Here is a 19820-nt window from a genome sequence, read left to right as displayed (position 1 = left end):
AGATATTGGAGAGCTGAAAATGCTGTCCAGTTCTTACTTACACCTTGCTTTTCAGAACATAATCTAGAAATTTTGCTGTTTTATTCTTTTCTCTCTGTTGGTCCACTTAAGTCAAATGTGTGTCTGATTAAAGCTAAGGATTACCTTGTGATTTTCAGGCAGCCCCTTCTTCCAGGAGCTCAGAATATTTGTTCATTAACTGTCTCCATCAGATGTGTGGCTTAAGAGAGGTTTAAGGGTGCTGTGTTGTGCGTAGTTGCTCAGTCATGTCTGACTCTTTGCAGCCCCGTGGACTGCAGCCTGCCAGGTTCTTCTGTCCATGGGATTCTCTGGGCAAGAATACTGGAGTGGGTTGCTGTGCCCTCCTCCAAGGGATCTTCCCAACCCAAGGATCGAACCCAGGTCTCCTGCATTGCAGGCAGATTCTTTACCATCTGAGCCACCAAGGAAGCCAAAGAATACTGAAATGGGTAACCTATCCCTTCTCCAGGGGATCTTCCCGACCCAGGAAAGGAACCAGGGTCTCCTGCATTGCAGGCAAATTCTTTACCAACTGAGCTACCAGAGAAGCCCAGTTTAAGGGTATCAGTATATAAAAGAGCAGATTGTCCAAAAGAAAAATATTTGAAGTTGAGGGCATGTAGTGAGAATTAAATTTGGAAAATAAGACCAGGCTTTGTAGAGCCTAACATTTCTTCCAGTTCAGCAAATGTTTATTGAATGTCTACTGTGGCTGTCTATGATGTGTATTTTTTGTGCAGACTACTGAAGCTGCACATATAAGACTACTTATATGCAGAGTACATCATGAGAAATGCCGGACTGGAGGAAGCACAAGCTGGAATCAAGATTGCCGGGAGAAGTATCAATAACCTCAGATGTGCAGACAACACCACCCTTATAGCAGAAAGTGAAGAAGGACTAAAGAGCCTCTTGATGAAAGTGAAAGAGGAGAGTGAAAAAGTTGTCTTAAAGATCAACCAACATTCAGAAAACAAAGATTGTGGCATCTGGTCCCATCACTTCATGGCAAATAGATGGAGAAACAGCAGAAACAGTGGCAGATTATTTTTTGGGCTCCAGAATCGCTGCAGATGGTGACTGCAGTCATGAAATTAAAAGACGCTTACTCCTTGGAAGGAAAGTTATGACCCACCTAGACAGCATATTAAAAAGCAGAGACATTACTCTGTCAACAAAGGTCCATCTAGTCAAGGCTATGGTTTTTCCAGTGGTCAAGTATGGATGTGAGAGTTGGACTGTGAAGAAAGCTGAGTGCTGAAGAATTGATGCTTTTGAAGTGTGGTGTTGGAGAAGACTCTTGAGAGTCCCTTGGACTGCAAGGAGATCCACCCAGTCCATCCTAAAGGAGATCAGTCCTTTAGACTGATGTTTAAGCTGAAACTGCAATAATTTAGCCACATGACGCGAAGAGCTGACTCACTTGAAAAGACCCTGATGCTGGGAAAGATTGAGGGCAGGAGGAGAAGGGGACGACAGAGGATGAGATGGTTGGATGGCATCACTCACTCAGTGGACATGGGTTTGGGTAGACTCCAGCAGTTGGTGATGGACAGGGAGGCCTGGCGTGCTGTGGTCCATGGGGTCGCAAAGAGTTGGACATGACTGAGCGACTGAACTGAACTGAACTGAGGCACATTTGAAAGCACAACCCTCTTCTTAGGGAATTCACGTTGGGGTTGGCGGGGGAAGTCAGGGAATATTTTACTTCCTCCTTAGGAGAGAAGTTATACAGTGAAAGTGTATTTAATATGATTGTGGTATGAGGTTTATGTTGAAATTGGGGAAAACTAGAAGCAGAGAGGCAAGTTGGTAAAAAAGCTTACACATGCCTAAGCATACTGACCTGTTTTCAGAGAGAAAGGCCCTCTACAAGAAGTGTGTCTTATCTGAAAGGGCATGCTACAGAGGCATAGTCTATAGCTAACCCCTGATCACTGAAACATAATCATTAACAAAATAATGCTATGTGTTCATGGTTTCCGTTAATTTATTTTCATCTATTCAACAAATATTTATTAAGCATTTCCTGTATGACTGGCCCTCTTCAGGAACTGGTATCTAGAAGTCAGTAAAAGAGTCAAAGTCCCTGCCTTCATGGAGTTTATATTCTAGTGTCAGTCAGGCAACACCAAACGAGCACGCGTGTGAGAAGATGCCTGTCACATGGAAGGTAGAGTTCAGTAATCGTTGGTTACTGAGTTTGAACCCAAGGTTTGAGTTAAGTACCTACTCTTGGCAAGATACTTTTTGGGGGGTACCCTTTTGCAGATTGGAGGGGCAGAGTGAGATTAACTCACAGTTTTTTTAAGATGTTACATATAAATTCTGAGTCTTTTGCTCAGCCTCGGAGTAGTTATGGTCATATATTCTATTGAATACAGCAAGCTGTCTGTTCCAAACCACTTTTGCTGCTGAAGATGAAATACTGAAGCAGGTGCTGTCCTGTACCAACAAAAGTGCTGTGGTGTCATCCCGCTTGGATGGTTTTTGTTGGCTCCTTGAATTCCTGAAAAGGCTTATTGTTGTCACTGACGATGCTTCACAGAAACCCTTTGTGTCTATTTAGCAGACTGCCTTGGCAAAAGCTATGTCAGTTCTTTTGTTAACTTTAAAAACAGTCAAAATGATATAAGGGACGAGAGGGATAAATAAAAGACTTGATAAGTGCACGCATGCACACACATACATACATCTTTTAGGTCAATTTCTGAGGATTATCTGAAGTATGGTTTGCATGTAAAACTAGGAAAAAGCAGTACTGCATTCACACACGCTTTCATTGTTTCAGTCAGATAAACCTGTTACTAGCAAACATTTTGAATGATTTTTTCTTTATTGGCTTCCCTTAGGCCTTACTTTTTTGGTGGGAGAAGCAGTTTCACATTAAGAGCAAACCTAAGCCTTTTTGTACAAATTTTATGCAAGAAGGCTACATATTCTTATCTACTTTTTCTGAAAGCTGGAGTAGGATGTTAGGTGTGTTTACTGTTGTTGGAAGCAAAGATTTTATTTGACTTTCACATGAGATAAATAAACTCTTGCTTCTACAGAAACCAAAAATGGTTGGAAGTGAGGGAGTTAGGACCTTACATTTTGCCTCCAGATAAAATGCTTTGCATTAAATTTGTGATTAGAATTCTAGGTTGAACAGATGATGTCATTTCTGCAATATGGTTTGGTGTGCGTGTGCTTTTTTTAGAACAAGCTCAGTAGATATGGAATTAGTTACATGGGTTTTTCTGGTCCCTTTTTAGATGTGAAGCCCTCCAATATGCTAGTAAACACAAGAGGACAAGTCAAGCTGTGTGATTTTGGAGTTAGCACTCAGGTAGGTCTTTTTCCTCCTGATCTGTTCTCATCTCTGTAACATCTACTTCCTATTTTCATTCTCTCTCTGGATTGAAAAATCACCTAGCTGCCAGACAAACAGAACTCTGCATCTTCTCGTCGGCTGGGATTGTGTTATTCATTTTTAATCTCTGAGCGAGTTGCCTTCATCAGAATATGATTGTTCATTGTTTAATGACAGTAAAAACTGCTGATATTGTAATTACTACTTACGAATAGCAAACTTCATTGATATGCAGCTTTGATATGAAAGCGTTTTGGCCAGACAAAAGGGAGGGCAGAGTGGGAGCTGTGCCTGGGGAGCCCAACTGGCCCACAATAAAAATTAATATTGGGAGCAACAATGGTGGAGGGCCATTACAATGTGCAGCACAAATTTTAATTAATTTCCATTTTGGGCCTCCCCTGAGAACCCCAGTGATAGTGACCCATGAGCGTGCTGTGATGTTGATTTGAATTGCAGCCACCTTTACTCCCAGCCAAACACGAAGACCAAAGCGAAGGTCATGGTTGTATTATGAGTTGTCAAAGTCTGTTATCCCTCCAGCGTATTTAGTGTTCGCTTCATTCTGGTAAGGCATGGGGCTTCATTCACATCTGGAGCCATCTGACTAAAAAATGAGTGTTCAAATTCTACTTCAAATTGACTTTTTATATCAGGCGGGTTTGGGGTACTAAAGCGATAAGCATCCTGCTTAAGTGAATTGTTGAAGGTTATCTGCTATAAACTGTAAAGCCGTGCTTGTTTAAATTGGAAATCACATTCAAAAGAAAAGAGATTTAATCATTTTTAATGCCTTTGTAGATAAATTTGTTCCCTTTTACATAATTTTTAGTTGATTTATAGAAATGATGATTGTAGGTTAAATGAGGAATAATTGCCCATTTTATTTCCACATTATCTTTATATTGTTCTAACAGACTGTTTTGTCTCATAGCTGGTGAATTCTATAGCCAAGACGTATGTTGGAACAAATGCTTATATGGCGGTAAGTAAACTTATGCAAAAATAACATTTAAAAGCAACATCTTTATGTACTTCGTAAAGTACAATTCTTGAATTAAATCCACAGCTTTAGCCTAACAGATCATAAATTACAAAGTCAATCCAGTCATGATTTGATTTTTAAGTCTTCCTAAAAGATGTTAGGGTTTATACAGGAGCTACCAACTTATCTCACTTTGTTGACTTAACTGGTTGGTTCGAGTATAAAATTGTTTTGAAGTGTAATCCTACAGAAAAATTGCATCTTACAGCACGCTGGCTACTTTGCCTCATTGCTTATTTAATTAACCTTAACGTATATCAAAATGTCAGTCAATAAGATCAGCTGTTTTTTCCAGGAATAAGCATGCTTCCACACCAGATGAAAATGAAATTATTAATTAAAAATTAAATTATTACTTATGGGTCTCTGAATGTAAGGATTTAGCAGACATTTTACTGTCAAACTTGTATGTCTGTCTTCTGTTTATTTGAGTTCATGTCTATTAAAAGATAACTTATTAGTCCCTCTGAAATAAATTTACCAGGAATAAGAAGCATAGAACTATTTCAAATACCAATGTGGGTTTGACATTTTTCTTTTGCCTGCCTTTTAAGTAAGGGAAGTTATCTTTATTCATAAAATTGCTTTTATTTATTGGTTTCCACTTTCACTTCAAGAGTAGGGTGCTAGGAAATGACAAGCAGGAAACTTATTTAGTATTTTGGAGCAATGTTTTAATAACTTAGGTTTAGTTTTTTGATGAGGGTTCTAGATTTATTCAGGTAGTCAGTTGCACTCCAAGTAGTCTTTATAGTTAAATGAATTATGTATGGAACCTTGGATCTTATTCTCAGTGTTCTTTATTCATGTATTATTTTGTTAAAAGGATGCTAATAAGGATAGAACCCTGGATCTTATTCTCAGAACAATGCAAAGCATTTTTTAAATTGAGATACCAAAACAGTTAATTTTTGCCTTGCATTGTTTTTAAAGAAAATTCATTATATCTCATTTCTCTGGGTAATGTGACAAAAAATTAATCTCTGAAGTCATCATACCTAGTTTTTAATATTTATTTATTTAGCTGCATTAGGTCTTAGTTGCGAATCATGGGTTTTCCCCATGGCATGTGGGATCTTAGTTCCCCAACCAGGGATCAAACCTTCGTCCCCCTGCATTAGAAGGCAGATTCTTAACCACTGGACCACCAGAGAACTCCCCATACCTGTTTTTTATAAAACTTAATCACCCTCTTGGCTCTACCAGCTTAGCTGAGATTGGTGAGCCACCTTTATAATTAACAAAGCCATGCCAAATGCCATGTCAGTCTTTGAAAAAATATGGAACACTATGGTTTAAAGCAAATAACTTTTCCACTCTCCATCATGTTCTTAGTAGTGTTAGCTCTAATAATTAAATTGTGATACGTTTGAATGTACAAATTAGGTTACAGTTGTAATTTTCCAGGTACACAGTAAAGAAATGACTTTTTTTTTTCCTTTTTGTGTATGGATATATGTGATGCATCCATCTCTTAATTGAAAATGTAAAGATTAAAATTATGAAACATTAGCTCATATTGGCAAAGTTAAATTGCTTTGCTTCTTGGGCAAGGGAATTCTAGTTATCCACTTTCTAGTTTAAGCTGTAAAAAGGTAAGATACCTGGAAAGCAAAGAGTGTGATACACAGATCATGAGCTTGGCTCAAATCAACACGCTCTTGTTGAACATGACTTGCCTAACTGCTGTGAGATCAGAGGTTAGGAGTGGGCGAAGGTGGAAGTACCATTTATTCTGATACAGATGTTAACCCCTGCCTGAGGTGTTGTGATGCTGTATTAGAGTGCTAGCAACTGAGGGACTGAGTGAAGAGTGTACAAAACCTCCCAGAATATGTTTTTCCACTTCTTATTAATAAGTATTTCAAAGTAAAAAATTTTAAGAAGTTTCATTGGAAGATGGCCACTCCCATTTATTTATGTGTTGTCTATGGCTGCTGTAGCACCACAGTGGCAGAGTGGGATAGTTTTGACAGTTGCAGCAGAGACCATATGGCCCGCAAAGTGAAAAATAACTGTCTGGCCCTTTGCAGGAAAAGTTTGCCAACCTCTGGTCTATGCCAGTAAAAGCTATTTCTGAAACTGAGTACCTTTAATTAATCAACCTGTAATTACTGAGCGCCTTCCATGCAGTTAGCCAGGTATGGTGGCACCACTCTGTAATCCACATAAGAGTTGGGCAAAATAGGAAACATGGCGTTATATGTGGCCATGTCATGTGTGACATAATAAAGGCTTCAGTTTTACCATGCATACCTTTAGAGAATAAGAAGGCATATAATATTTGAATCTGATGATTCAAATAGTATGTGAAAAGGGCACTTATAAAAGAGAGAGATCACTTTGGGAAGATGAACAAAGACAGAATTAGAGTGTGGGGTGACATGAGTGGGGGCTGGGAGGTATAGGCTAGAGGACAAATAATAAATTTTAAGTACCTACAATTAGAGGTCATCTAATATAATGCACTCACTTCACATCCATTTCTCTCACTTTATATTCATAGCTGTTTCAGTACAAGGATAATAACAATGATAGTAATAGTGGACACTTAATTAGAACCACGCACTAATCACCCTTTTAAAGCTTTACGTACCAGTTCAGTTTAGTCGCTCAGTCCGACTCTCTGCGACCCCATGGACCACAGTGCGCCAGGCCTCCCTGTCCATCACCAACTCCCGGAGCTTGCTCAAGCTCGTGTCCTTCGAGTTGGTGATGCCATCCAACCGTCTCATCCTCTGGCATCCCCTTCTCCTCCTGCCTTCAATCTTTGCCATCAGAGTCTTTTCCAATGAGTCAGTTCTTTGCATCTGGTGGCCAAAGTATTGGAGCTTCAGCTTCAGCATCAGTCCTTCCAATGAATATTCAGGACTGATTTCCTTTAGAATGGACTGGTTGGATCTCCTTGCAGTCCAAGGGACTCTCAAGAGTCTTCTCCAACACCACAGTTCAAAAGTATCAATTCTTCTTCGCACAGCTTTCTTTATGGTCCAACTCTGACATCCACACATGACCACTAGAAAATCCATAGGTTTGACTCTGTGGACCTTTATCAGCAAAGTAATGTCTCTGCTTTTTAATATGCTGTCTAGATTGGTCATAGCTTTTCTTCCAAAGAGCAAAGGTCTTTCACTTTCATGGCTGCAGTGACCATCTGCAGTAATTTTGGAGCCCAAGAAAAGAAAGTCTATCACTGTTTGCATTGTTTCCCCATCTATTTGCCATGAAGTGATGGGGCCAGATGCCATGATCTTAGTTTTTTGATTGTTGAGTTTTAAGCCAGCTTTTTCATTCTCCTCTTTCACCTTCATCAAGAGGCTCTTTAGTTCCTCTTCGCTTTCTCCCATAAGTGTGGTGTCATCTGCATATCTGAGGTTATTGATATTTCTCCCAGCAATCTTGATTCCAGCTTGTGCTTCATTCAGCCCAGCATTTTGCATGATGTACTCTACATATGTTAAACAAACAGGGTGACAATATACAGCCTTGATGCATTCCTTTCCCAATTTTGAACCAGTCTGTTGTTCCATGTCCAGTTCTAATTGTTGCTTCTTGACCTGCATACACATTTCTCAGGAGGTAGGTAAGGTGGTCTGGTATCCCATATCTTGAAGAATTTTCCACAGTTTGTTGTGGTCCACACAGTCAAAGGCTTTAGCATAGTCAATGAAGCAGAAGTAGGTATTTTTTTGGAATTCCCTTGCTTTTTCTATGATCCAGTGGATGTTGACAAGTTGATCTCTGGTTCCTCGGCCTTTTCTAAATCCAGCTTGAACATCTGGAAGTTCCTGGTTCACGTACTGTTGAAGCCAAGCTCGGAGAATTTTGAGCATTACTTTGCCAGCGTGTGAGATGACTGAACTCTTTAAATCCTCACAACCACCCTATGAGGTAGATAAATATTGTTTTTTTACAGATGAAGACAACGAGGGATAGTAAACCTGAGTGACTTCACCAATTTCATACAGCTAATAAGTAGCAGAGTTAGGAGTCAGACTTATGTAATCAGCTTCCAGGGACTGAACTCTTAACTGCTGTGCCTCTCACTCTATCCAAATTATTTATGTGTCTCTTCAAATCTGGATTAGTATGTTCAGGGTTTATTCTGGCTTTTTCTCTGTATCCAGTCCTTCACATGGTGCTAAATGAATGAATCAGTTCATGAAACCTGCATTCCAAAAATGATTTGTTCACTAATTATAAGCAGACGATTTAAGTTTTTGTACTGTATTTTATCTGCTTGTGTGATAAAGTATAAAGACCCTCGGATGACTCAGATACAACCCACTAGACTGCTCAAATATTGAAAATAAATCAAAGAAATAGCCTTGCATGTATGAACAGTCTCACTTTATTCTCCTATAATCTGAAATGTTAGGTATAAGAAAATGGTAATTAGGACAAAGATAGGGAAGCTTTTCTAAGATTATAAAGTCATTAGAATAAACAAGCAAGCAAACAATAACAATTTATGAGCGTGTTAAACAGTGGTCCTTGTGGGAGACTTGGAAAGTCATCTGGTCCCACCTCCTCGATGACCCAGAAAATGAAGTGGCATGTTCAAGTACACATTACATTTTAGGGGCAGGCAGGTAATTAGGTTTAAAGGACATTTTAATCCAAAGCAAGAAACATTTTCAGGTATATTTTAACAGGATTTCTTCCAGAAGGATTACAAACGGGATCCAAAAGGTTTTGGGGATTTATATTAAATCATTTCTTGAAAATTCTAATTACTAGAACTTTTACTCTTGTTTTAAAGATAGAAGCCTCTGAAACTTTAACCCACTATTGAGTCATTGTAATTTATTATAATTTCCTAAAATCAGATATAAAATTTTAACATTATTACTATGAATTCCTGAAGTTTCGAAATTAAGAAATCTTATGCAAATACTTGTCCTTTGGAATCAGAAAGTCAGTCTAAATAACTATTCCTATCTTCTGGACATTTTTTCCACCTGCACTCTTCCTATTCTTGGAAAGTATATTTACCCAGATTATAACCTGTGCAGATTCCATGATCTGGCTCAGTTGGCCATGTTCATGCAGTGATCGTAGTGATAGTGGTGATGATTGGAAGGAGGCCAGCATTTACTAAGTATCCCCATGTGGCATGTACTGAATTGAGCACATTACATGGATTTATTTAGTCTTCAGACAGCTCCATTAGGTAAACATGTCTTTATTTTACAGGTAAGGAAACCAAAGGTGAAGTAACTTTAGCCCAGAATCTCAGAGCTGGCCAAGGATGATGGTCAAGATTTAACTAGGACCCCAGCTTCTAGTTTCTGATAGTAGCACATTAGGTTATTTGGACCAACTCTTCTGCTGAAAAATGCTAATTAAAATAGTTTCAAAAACCATCTCAAATGCACTGAAGAGCTAAGAAGACAACTGGGGACTCCCAGGATGATTTTCAGAAGGAAACCTAAAACAGAGGGGAAAATAGAATGTTAGAGTGCCAAAGCTACTTATTCCTGAGGATATTTGCCTGTATTGCAGCTGTGAATGATAAGGGGGCTTCCTTAAGGCAGAGGATCTCAGAGGAGATCTTCCCCATACTATGCTGGAAGCTTGAAGAGCCCCCCACCCTACCAAGGACAAAACAAACAAACAAACTAGATCTAAAGCTACTCTTCCCCATCCCAGGGAACAGAAGAACAACAGGAAGAAAAAGAAAAAGGGGAAAAGTTGTGGCCACAGACTAACTGGCATAAATTTGTACCCTGGATGTTTGTATATGTGACCCGAGTTAGAAAAGGATCTTCATGTTGAGAATATTGTTTGAAGTAGACACGTCAACGTGAGGCCCCAGAAAACCTCTGCGAAATTTTTTTTTCATGAACAAAAACTGTAAAGCAAAGAAAACCAGGCCCACAAAGAAACAGAGCAACCCAAAGAACCAGTAGGAAAAAAGGTTGCAAACAGACTTCAGATCACAAATTTTAAAAATGACATAGTTGATTTGAGAAAGTCCAAAACAAAACTACTAGATAAAAATGAGAACTCACTGTTTGGTAGCACGTTGAAGACAAGAGAGAGTTAGTGAACTGGAAGATAGATTGAGTTAGAGTAGTGTGACTACAGAACCCTGTCTGACCTGAATGTTCTACTACCCACACGGTGATCTTGCCAGCTTTAAAAAAAAAAAAAAAAAAGAATCCCCATTGTTTATGATTGATACATATATATATTTTTTAACATACTGTTGTTGTTCAGTCACTCAGTCATGTCCAACTTTTTGCGACCCCATGGACTGCAGGACACCAGGCTTCCCTGTTCTTCACCATCTCCTAGAGCTTGCTTAAATTTGTGTCCATTGAGTCCGTGATGCCATCCAACCATCCTCTGTTGTCTCCTCCTCCTCCTGCCTTCAATCTTTCCCAACTTCAGGGTCTTTTCTAATGAGTCAGCTTTTGGCATCAGGTGGCCAAAGTATTAGAGCTTCAGCTTCAGCCTCACTCCTTCCAATGAGTATTCAGGATTGATTTCCTTTAGGATTGACTGGTTTGATCTCCTTGCAGTTATTACATACTAACCTAAAGTTTTGTGCATACTTTGTTAATTTTCTGAGTAGCCTAACCCTGAGCAGAAATTCCTTCATGGGAAGAAGTAAGGGATGTGATGTACCAGGTATCGTCCTGCTTTTGACAAGTAAACGCTAGGGTCTTGTGTTATGAGAGAATGTAAGTCACTCAGTGGTGTCTGACTCTTTGTGACCCCATGGGCTGTAGCACGCCAGGCTCCTCCCTCCATGGAATTCTCCAGGCAAGAATACTGGAGTGGGTAGTCATTCCCTTCTCCAGGGGATCTTCCCAACCCGGGGATTGAATCTGGGTCTCCTGCATTACAGGCAGATTCTTTACTATCTGAGCCACCAGGGAAGCCTGTCTAGGAAAAAAGGTTGCAAACAGACTTCAGATCACAGATTTTAAAAGTGACATAGTTGATTTGAGAAAGCCCCAAACAAAACTACTAGATAAAAGTGAAAACTCACTGTTTGGTAGGATGTTGAAGACAAGAGAGAATTAGTGAGACAGTTCTGGACTGAGTTAACTAAATCTGGGTCCTAGGTTCATGCCCAGTCACAGCAGTAAGTGGAGGGGTGGAGTGTGCATGCCATCTTGGAGCAGTGCTCTTCTAAGACCCTCTGGTTTTTAAATCATCACCACTCCTTAGTGTTCTCGTTAAGAACAGACCAGAGTTTTCCCTCCACACTTAAACTTCAGTGCAGAAGTGCTTCAGACAAGAGTCATATTTTTCATTCTATTAAGCTTTCCACACTGGTGACAGATGTCATGTCCATAAGTAACCCAGCTTTTGGTTTTTAAGTGAAAAATACTCATCACAGCTCTTCTCTCAGTAGTGTGGTACCTGGCTGTTGGCTTTGTCTTGTTTTGTTTTGGAGGGAAGAGGACAGAGTGGGCCATCTTGGCTTCAAGTGTGAGAACAGATTTGAGTTGTGCAGTCTTAGGCCATCAAGCCCTGGCTCCATAAATTCAGGATGTACTGGGACTCATCTTGTATCCAAGTTAGTTTCAGCAGCCTGGACACATTTTTCCAGTCCCTACTACAGCACGAATTCTTGAGGACAGACCTGTGGAACCGGCTGCCTGCTAGGTGCCAGGCATGGTGCTGGATATGAGATAAGAACTCTCCTTGCCTCTCAGAAGCAGACTGTCAACTGGATGGTTACAACTCAGTGCAATAAATTAATGTGAAAGATATGAACAGCATTTTAAAGAAGTACAGAGGCAGGAATTCATAATTTGACCTGAGGAGTGGAGGAAGTTTTCACCTGAAAAGCGTGGCCCTTGAACAGGAGGGCCTCAGAAGGGCCCTTTCTGGGTACTAAGCGGAGATGAGAAAGGCAGGTCGTCCCCTCTGTAGGAAACAAAGACATGTTTGGTGACTGGGGCCGAGTTTACTGAAGATTCACCCAGAGAAATAACTTTCTAAAATGAAGGTCTCCCAGAGCCACCTCCAGAGATTCTGATTCTGGAAGTTCATTTGTAATAGGCACCTCGGGCAGTTCTATGAGGATGAGTCCAAGGCTGTATTTTGAGAAATACTGACCAGATCAAGACTAGTGTGTGGCTCTTCTGACTTATAGTTCGGAGGGGCCATTTGACACACAGAAAAGAACCTCGGTTTTGCAGTCAGACATACCTAGTTTGAATCCTGGCTGTGTACTTAAATAATACATTTAATACTTAATCCGTAACTCTAGACTTTAGCAAGTCATTTAATCTTACTAAACCTCAGTTTTTACATCTGTAAAATGAAGGCAATAATGTTTGTCAGGTTGTATGAAATGTAGAGGATACAGAGTATCTAGCCCAGTGTCTGGGACAAACTAGGTGGTCATTCAGTGGTAGCTATTATCATCCTTTCCCAGTGGGTACAAATTAAACCTCTCTGTGCCTCATTTGCCTTATCTATTAAATGGGGATGATGAATAGTACCAGTATAGTATGGGTATTTCAGAGAAGGCAATCGCACCCCACTCCAACACTGTTGCCTGGAGAATCCCATGGAGGGAGGAGCCTGGTAGGCTGCAGTCCATCTGGTCGCTACAGAGTCAGACACGACTGAGCAACTTCACTTTCACTTTTCACTTTCACACATTGGAGAAGGAAATGGCAACCCACTCCAGTGTTCTTGCCTGGAGTATCCCAGGGACGGGGGAGCTTGGTGGGCTGCCGTCTGTGGGGTTGCACAGGGTCGCACATGTCTGAAGTGACTTAGCAAGTATGGGTATTTATGAATCTGAACTGAAATATGCATGAAAAGCACTTAGAACAATGCCTGGCACATGGAAATTCTTCAATAAATGCACAGAGTAATGACGTTGTCGTTGATGGTGATGATGATGGCATTACTCCTATAACTGGCTGGCTGGTTCCATGTGGATGCTTCCTATTATGGATTGATCTCGCTAGAATTGGATAATGGGTTTGTTCAGATATGACCTTGAAACTTAAAAAGTGATGGTAGCGGGGATTAGAACATAAAAGAAAAAGTATGAGGGGATTGGAATGACCATGTCTGTTTGCGGCTAGGAGAAATGGTCACATGACTCTTAGCCCTTGGGAAGAATTATTCTTGGTAGGAAAGGTATTTTACGAATTAAATAAATAAAGGAAGGGAAGTAAGACAATCCATCCTGCTACCCCAGGGTAGGGCTTTACGTAATTTTATGAAAAATGGTCCCAGGAGAAGACAGTAAATATATTGAGATAGCCTGGTAGGTGGGTGTGGGAAGTAGGTTACAAAGTTCGGGTCCCAAGTGCGCCAACTCACCTGAGAGTATCTGGCCCACGTCTTCCATACCCCTGGTGCATCCCCTGCTGGTGAGTGGTGAATGCCTGTTTCTTCCATCTGCAGTGGACCAGACTCACCCTAACTCCAGTTACTACTAGGGGTGGCTCATGCTAGCTTTTGAAGGATGATGGCTATGGTGGCTTCCAAGAATTCCAGGGATGGTACCAAGAATAGAGTATGGTACTGGGGGCCAAGAGGTATGGGTCATGATCCTAGCCCTGCCATTACTAGCCCTGTAACCTTAAGCAACCATTCCATCTCAGTGAGACCTCAGTTTCTTTTATTCATTTGTTCCTGTGTTCGTTCAAAAGACTTCTGTGAAGTACCTTACTGAATGCCAAATCCTGGAGGGATAGAGAAACTAGGCAGCGGCCACTTGAGTATGGAATTAGTCCTCTTGAACTAGAGAGTAATTGTTGAGAACTAGAGAATAAATGTTGAACTGGAGAGTAATTGTTAGAACAAGTATTTTCTACATATCTTTTGGGACCGAGAGTCCCAAAAGGACCTTTCAAACTGTTCCTTGGTTTATATCAAAAAAGAAGCCAAATAAATGGGATAAAATGTTGAGCAGTAAGTGAATCTGGGCAAAGGAAATACGGGTTTTCTTTGTACTAGTCTTAATCTTAAAAATTTCCTACAAGTTTAATATTATACAATAAAAATTTTTAAATAGCAGAATTCCTAGTGATTCAGACCCATCTCTCAAAATGCAAATAAGTGATACTATTATATAATGTCCTGTAATTTGTCACTTGACAACTAAGACCACTGGATTTGGTTTGAGTTCAAGTCTCAGCTCATTTACTAGTTTAGGACTTTGCCTAATATCTCACAAATGTGAGCCTTCATTTTCTTTATCTTAAAATAAAGATAACAAAGTTTCCCTCACAGGATCTTTGTGAGGATTCAATACAATTATATCTAATATATCTGTATTACCTATACAGTTTCTGTGGATTATCTATATAATACACATACATATAAGATTGTTTTTCTGTTGATAATGTGCTATGCAGATATTGGTGACTGTGCCTTAGCTGAGCTCACTTGAGCATATGTGTTTCCTGGAGTAGCTTACGTCAACTCACAAGCTCCCTTCTGTTTTCTTTCAGCCTGAAAGAATTTCAGGGGAGCAGTATGGAATTCATTCTGATGTCTGGAGCTTAGGAATCTCTTTCATGGAGGTATGTTGATTGCAAATAGATGCTCTTATGTGTATCTGTACCGATATATTCTATTAGGAGAAACATTTCTATTTGAAAAAAAAATTAAGCTTCCAGTGTGTTATGTGTATATGTAACAGAGGTTAACTCAGTAGTCCTTATTTTGATCCCCTTACATGGCTATTCTAAAGTGCTTTTTCTCACAGATCACCTGTGTAAAACTTACCTGGAGTGCTTCTTAAGAACACAGGTTCCCGGACTCCCATCAAAAGACCAGTTAAATTCAAATCTGTAAGAATTAGCCTTATTAACACGTTCCTAGTGTGATCCATATGCACACTAAATGTGGAGAACCTGTGTTTTGAAAAGAGAAATTCCAGAAAAAGTATGTGTGATAGCAGCCTTCTTGGAAGGCATATATGACTTCTAGAGGTGATTACCTTATTAAACAGTACAGCCCTACTCATTTGGATGTATAATTTCTATATGTTTGCTTAGAAAGAAGAAAACCACCTTATTCCAGTTAGACTCATATCACATGTTGCGGGACAGGGTATGAAATGATTTGAAGGAGGGTAGGTATATGTATGTAGCACAGTTTTAATGTATTTACTCTTTACAGCTGTATTTAGAATGGACTTTATTTTAGTATGCTACATGTACCCCCACTAGAGTTTTGTGCTAGGGTTTCTGTACAGTGATTGTTGATCTATAAGGAAATGCAAAGAATTTGTATTAGATGGAGACCTGGCTCAGCATGAATTACTGCAGTATAGAGCCTAGATATCCACCAGTGTTTCAAGTGATATATCTTACACGCATTGATTCAGATAAAAGAGAACTCTTTAAAAAAATAAAAAGAACTCCTTAAATAAGATCATGGATAGAGTTGCAGTCACAATTCCATCACTTTTTTTTTTTTTGGTCAAACACTTTTTCTGTGATTTTTGCAATGCATGAATGCAGTTGAATTTCTAAGGAGATATCTTCAGAGTCAATTCACCTGCACTATAGAAAGAAAGCAAAAATATTCAGTGCTTCTTGAACCATATTTTTCTGCTTCTTCATGAAAGGGGCTCTAAGAGGAAATACAGTGTATATGCAACAGCTGAGAGATTGGCAATGCTGGTGGACAGATGCTCAGAACTGAGTCTCCCAACAGAATCCCAAAGGGCGTGTCCAGTTAGCCTGTTTCAGGGGAAACTAGTACCTTTGATTTGTGGAGCTCAGCTCTCGCTGTTATATAATTACCCTTTGTGTATTTTAAATGAGTTGTCATTGAGTATATTTGATAAAAGACCAGATATAGTGTGGAGCATTTGAGAAGTTGCATGGTATAAAGCTAAGAGTCCTAGGGTGGGAATGAAAGACCTAGGTTGCAGTTCTAGCTCTGCTACTGGTTTTCTAGGCGGCCCTGTGCTTAACTTTGGGCCTCAGTTTCTTCTTCTGTTAAATAATGATCTCTAAGCCCCTTTCCAAACTAACGTTTTATGACTCTAAGCAGTCTGCTCTTGTCTCTAACTTTCTGCAACAACTCTGGAATTGTGTGACTTAAAAACATGCAGAGGCATAGTGATACTGTCAAACAGGGTAACTAACAGATTTAAGATTTAGAGCACACCATTCCTTCCTTTCATATTCATTTCTTCATTCCATGTATTGAGCTCCTGCTATGTCCAGTAGGTAGGCAATGGGGATATAGTAATGAAGGACACTCCATTCTTGATTCTCGTGAAGTTGCATTTGGTGAGAGGGGTGGAGTATTTGGGACAGGAAACAGAAGGATAACTGAGTATGTAATCTGTCAGGTGGTGGTAAGTCCTGTGGGAAAAAATGAAGTGGAGTCCTCCTTTCCGATAAAACAGCCTTTGAGCTGAGACTGGAATGGTGTGAAAAGAAGGGGTCATCAGGCAACAGCAAATAATACGAGAGACCTGAGTTACTTGAGTGGAGTTAGCAAGGAAAAATGGGAAAAAACACATTCAGAGTGGTAGCCAGGGGCCACATCATATACAGCCTTGTAAGCCATGGTCAGGATTTTAGATGTTACTCTGAGAGTAAATTATCTGAAATATGTTTTCACAGGATAGCTGCATGCTCTATGGAGCACAGAATATAGAGGGACAGTCATGGAAACAGGGAGACTAGTTAAGATAGGTAGGTAGATAGACAGATACTTAATAAATAGAACATATTTATGTTGCATATTGAAATATATGTCTGCCAGCATTTTGCTGAGTGCTCAGGATACAAAGATTAATAAAAAGAGACTCTGTTGTATAGGAAGGGAGATTGCCATTGATGTATTTGGGATTTTGTTGATCATGTTCATTTATCCTGGAGGTAAACTATTAAATAGTCTCTAGAAGACTGAAGAAAACGGACTCGTTGAATTTATAAGATTAAGGTGTAAGGAACTGTGTGAAAAAGTGTCAACAATGAGTGTGAGACACCTGGAGGCCTGAAGGAGTGCCTTGGCTCATGTGATGAAGTGGGGAGTAGAAAAGGACCACTGGTCAAGAGTGAGGGCTGAAAAGAGTGTTTTGCCGCTCCCTGCATTTTAAAATAGATGCTGAGGAGCCAGATGTTAGGAGGAGGAAGAGATGGCCTTAGAGGGTGTAAAGTGCAGTGTGCTTATGATCATCACGAAGAGCTGTTGAGCACCTCTATGTGAGATACTTAACTAAATGCTTTTGAAAGGAACTGTGTGATCACAGTCTCTGTATTCTGGGAGCTTATGACCCAGCAGATAGGCAAGTGAGAACAAATGACCAAACACAGGTGGTGAATTAAGTTTTGAGAGAGAAGAGTAAGGCCCTGGCATGTGTTTTCTGGGTTTCCCTGGTGGCTCAGTGATAAAGAATCGCCTGCCAATGCAGAAGATGCAGGTTCAATCCCTGGGTTGGGGAGATCCCCTGGAGACAGAAATGACCACCCACTCCAGTATTCTTGCCTGGGAAATCCCATGGACAGAGGAACCTGGCAGGCTACAGTCCATGGGGTCACAAAACAGGTGGGCCATGACTTAGCGACCAAACAACAATGTGTTTTATACCAGATTCGTTTGGGGTACAAAAATATGTAATGTGAAATAGGAGTCAGAGGCTTTGAGTCCATAGATGAGAAACTGTGTGTGAGTCAATCAGAGAACACCGAGGTTCTTTTTTTTAAGGAGCAGATGTGATAAGAACATTACCTGAAGGGGTTGGGAAGTCAGCCCACAAAAGGCACGTAAGGACCAATTTCTCTGCTTTCATCATGGTGTGCTAGGAATAGATGTGGTAAATCCTGTTCAGAATCACTGCAGATGGAGAGAAGTGTGCATCTCAGCAGCATTTTTAAATTCTGAGTAGAAAATTGTGTCCTGAAACATAGTTAACATCTTCAAAGACTAATTGCTTCTCCTCTGTTTATCCTCACCTTTAAAAATAAGATTCCCTTCCTAGACATGCACTGCGGAGAGTAGGCACTTTCATTCATTCAGTAATCATTGTTTAAGTGCTTACCATGTAGTGACCCTTGAAGAGTGGAGCACACGAAGATGAGGAAGGCCTGCCTGTGATAGAGAAGACAGACGCTTAAAGCCCAGGGCAGTGTGACAGTCATTAGTAAAAAGGAAGTACTCTGAGCCACAAAGGTTCAGGCGGGGAGAGCAAGACAGGTTTCTCAAAGGAGCTGACAGTTGAGCTTGGTTGTCTTAAAGCGAGTTGCCCCTTGGAGAAAGAAGGAAGAGATGGAGGAGCCCTTCCCCATCCCCCAGCACACTCTAGGGTGGATCTTTGTAAACCTTTCAGGAGAGAGCAGATGTCCAAGTATGCAAGGTCTACCTACTTGTGTGGATACCTTCCTCAAAATGTTTTGAATCAATCAGTTTATTCCCCTAGAGTACCAGGTGGTAAAGAAACAATGGGGGAGGACTCCCCTGGTGGCGCAGTGGATAAGAATCCACCTGCCAATGCAGGATCCCTGGGTTTGGAAAGATTCCACACACCACAGAGCAACTAAGCCCAGGTGCCACAACTACTGAGCCCGTGCACCCTAGAGCCCAGATGCCACAACCACTGGGACTTGTGGCTGGGACTCCTAAAGCCTGTGCGCCTGGAGCCTGTGCTCCGCCCCGAGAGAAGCCAGGACAATGAGAAAGCTGCGAAGAGTGGCCCCTGCTCACCACAGCTAGAGAAAGCCCGTGCAAAGCAACAGAGACCCAGCACAGCCAAAAATAAATCAGTAAAAATTTTAAAAGAAGCAGTGGGGTAAAAATGTGGGACACTGAGCCAAGAAATTTTCCTGAAATTACACAAGAATCAGAGACAAAATGGGGACTAAAGTTTTCTTTCCCTTCTGCTTCTACCTAGCATCCGCCCTTAAATTCCATAAAATCCCTGAGGTTTTTGGTGATTCAAGAGTCAAAAGGCTGCCTTCACTGCTTTAAACTCCTAAAATACAGGTGCACCCTTGCCTGCCTTCTTCATCCTGCCCTTCCCGTGTTAATGTGCTGTCCCAGTCCCCATGGGGAGTCATAACAAGGCCTCTTGCCACACTCTTCCATAAAAGATGATGCTACATGCCGCTAAAATGTGCCATTTAAAAAGTCGCAGGTACATTTGTGCCTTAAGCACAGAATCTTTAATATCAGACTATCTTTTATCCAGCAGCAACACTGCCCCCATCTTGTCTCAGTTCAGTATCCCTCTTTCTGTGAGCTAAAATGGGTCTTCTCCAGGATTTTGTTAGTCATATATAGTATTTGGAGTTGGCTGAAGTAAGATAAAGGATGGAAATTATCCTTAAGGAGGGAAAAATTGAGATTATTCAGCTTGACTAAGCATGGTGGTTTTACTAAGCTATGAAGATTTCAGCCCCTTTCCGTGTTTTTTGTTTATGGTTTTCAACTCAGACCTTGAAA

At 40.5% G+C, this 19820-nt stretch overlaps 1 protein-coding gene across 6 annotated transcripts in view; it reads left to right on the top strand.

Annotated features, from left to right (window-relative positions):
• MAP2K5 (mitogen-activated protein kinase kinase 5) overlaps positions 1-19820 on the top strand; it is a 260879-nt gene that overhangs the window by 143003 nt on the left and 98056 nt on the right. For all 6 annotated transcript variants that reach the window (XM_043919835.1, XM_043919834.1, XM_043919831.1 and 3 more), the window contains 3 exons: positions 3279-3352; positions 4311-4361; positions 14864-14935. In XM_043919835.1, coding sequence (XP_043775770.1) covers positions 3279-3352; positions 4311-4361; positions 14864-14935 — 197 coding nt within the window. The remainder of the gene's footprint in view (positions 1-3278; positions 3353-4310; positions 4362-14863; positions 14936-19820) is intronic.

This window comes from Cervus elaphus, chromosome 12 (assembly GCF_910594005.1).
Source record: "Cervus elaphus chromosome 12, mCerEla1.1, whole genome shotgun sequence".
NCBI lineage: Eukaryota > Metazoa > Chordata > Mammalia > Artiodactyla > Cervidae > Cervus > Cervus elaphus.
This window is presented reverse-complemented; position numbering and strand designations above follow the sequence as displayed.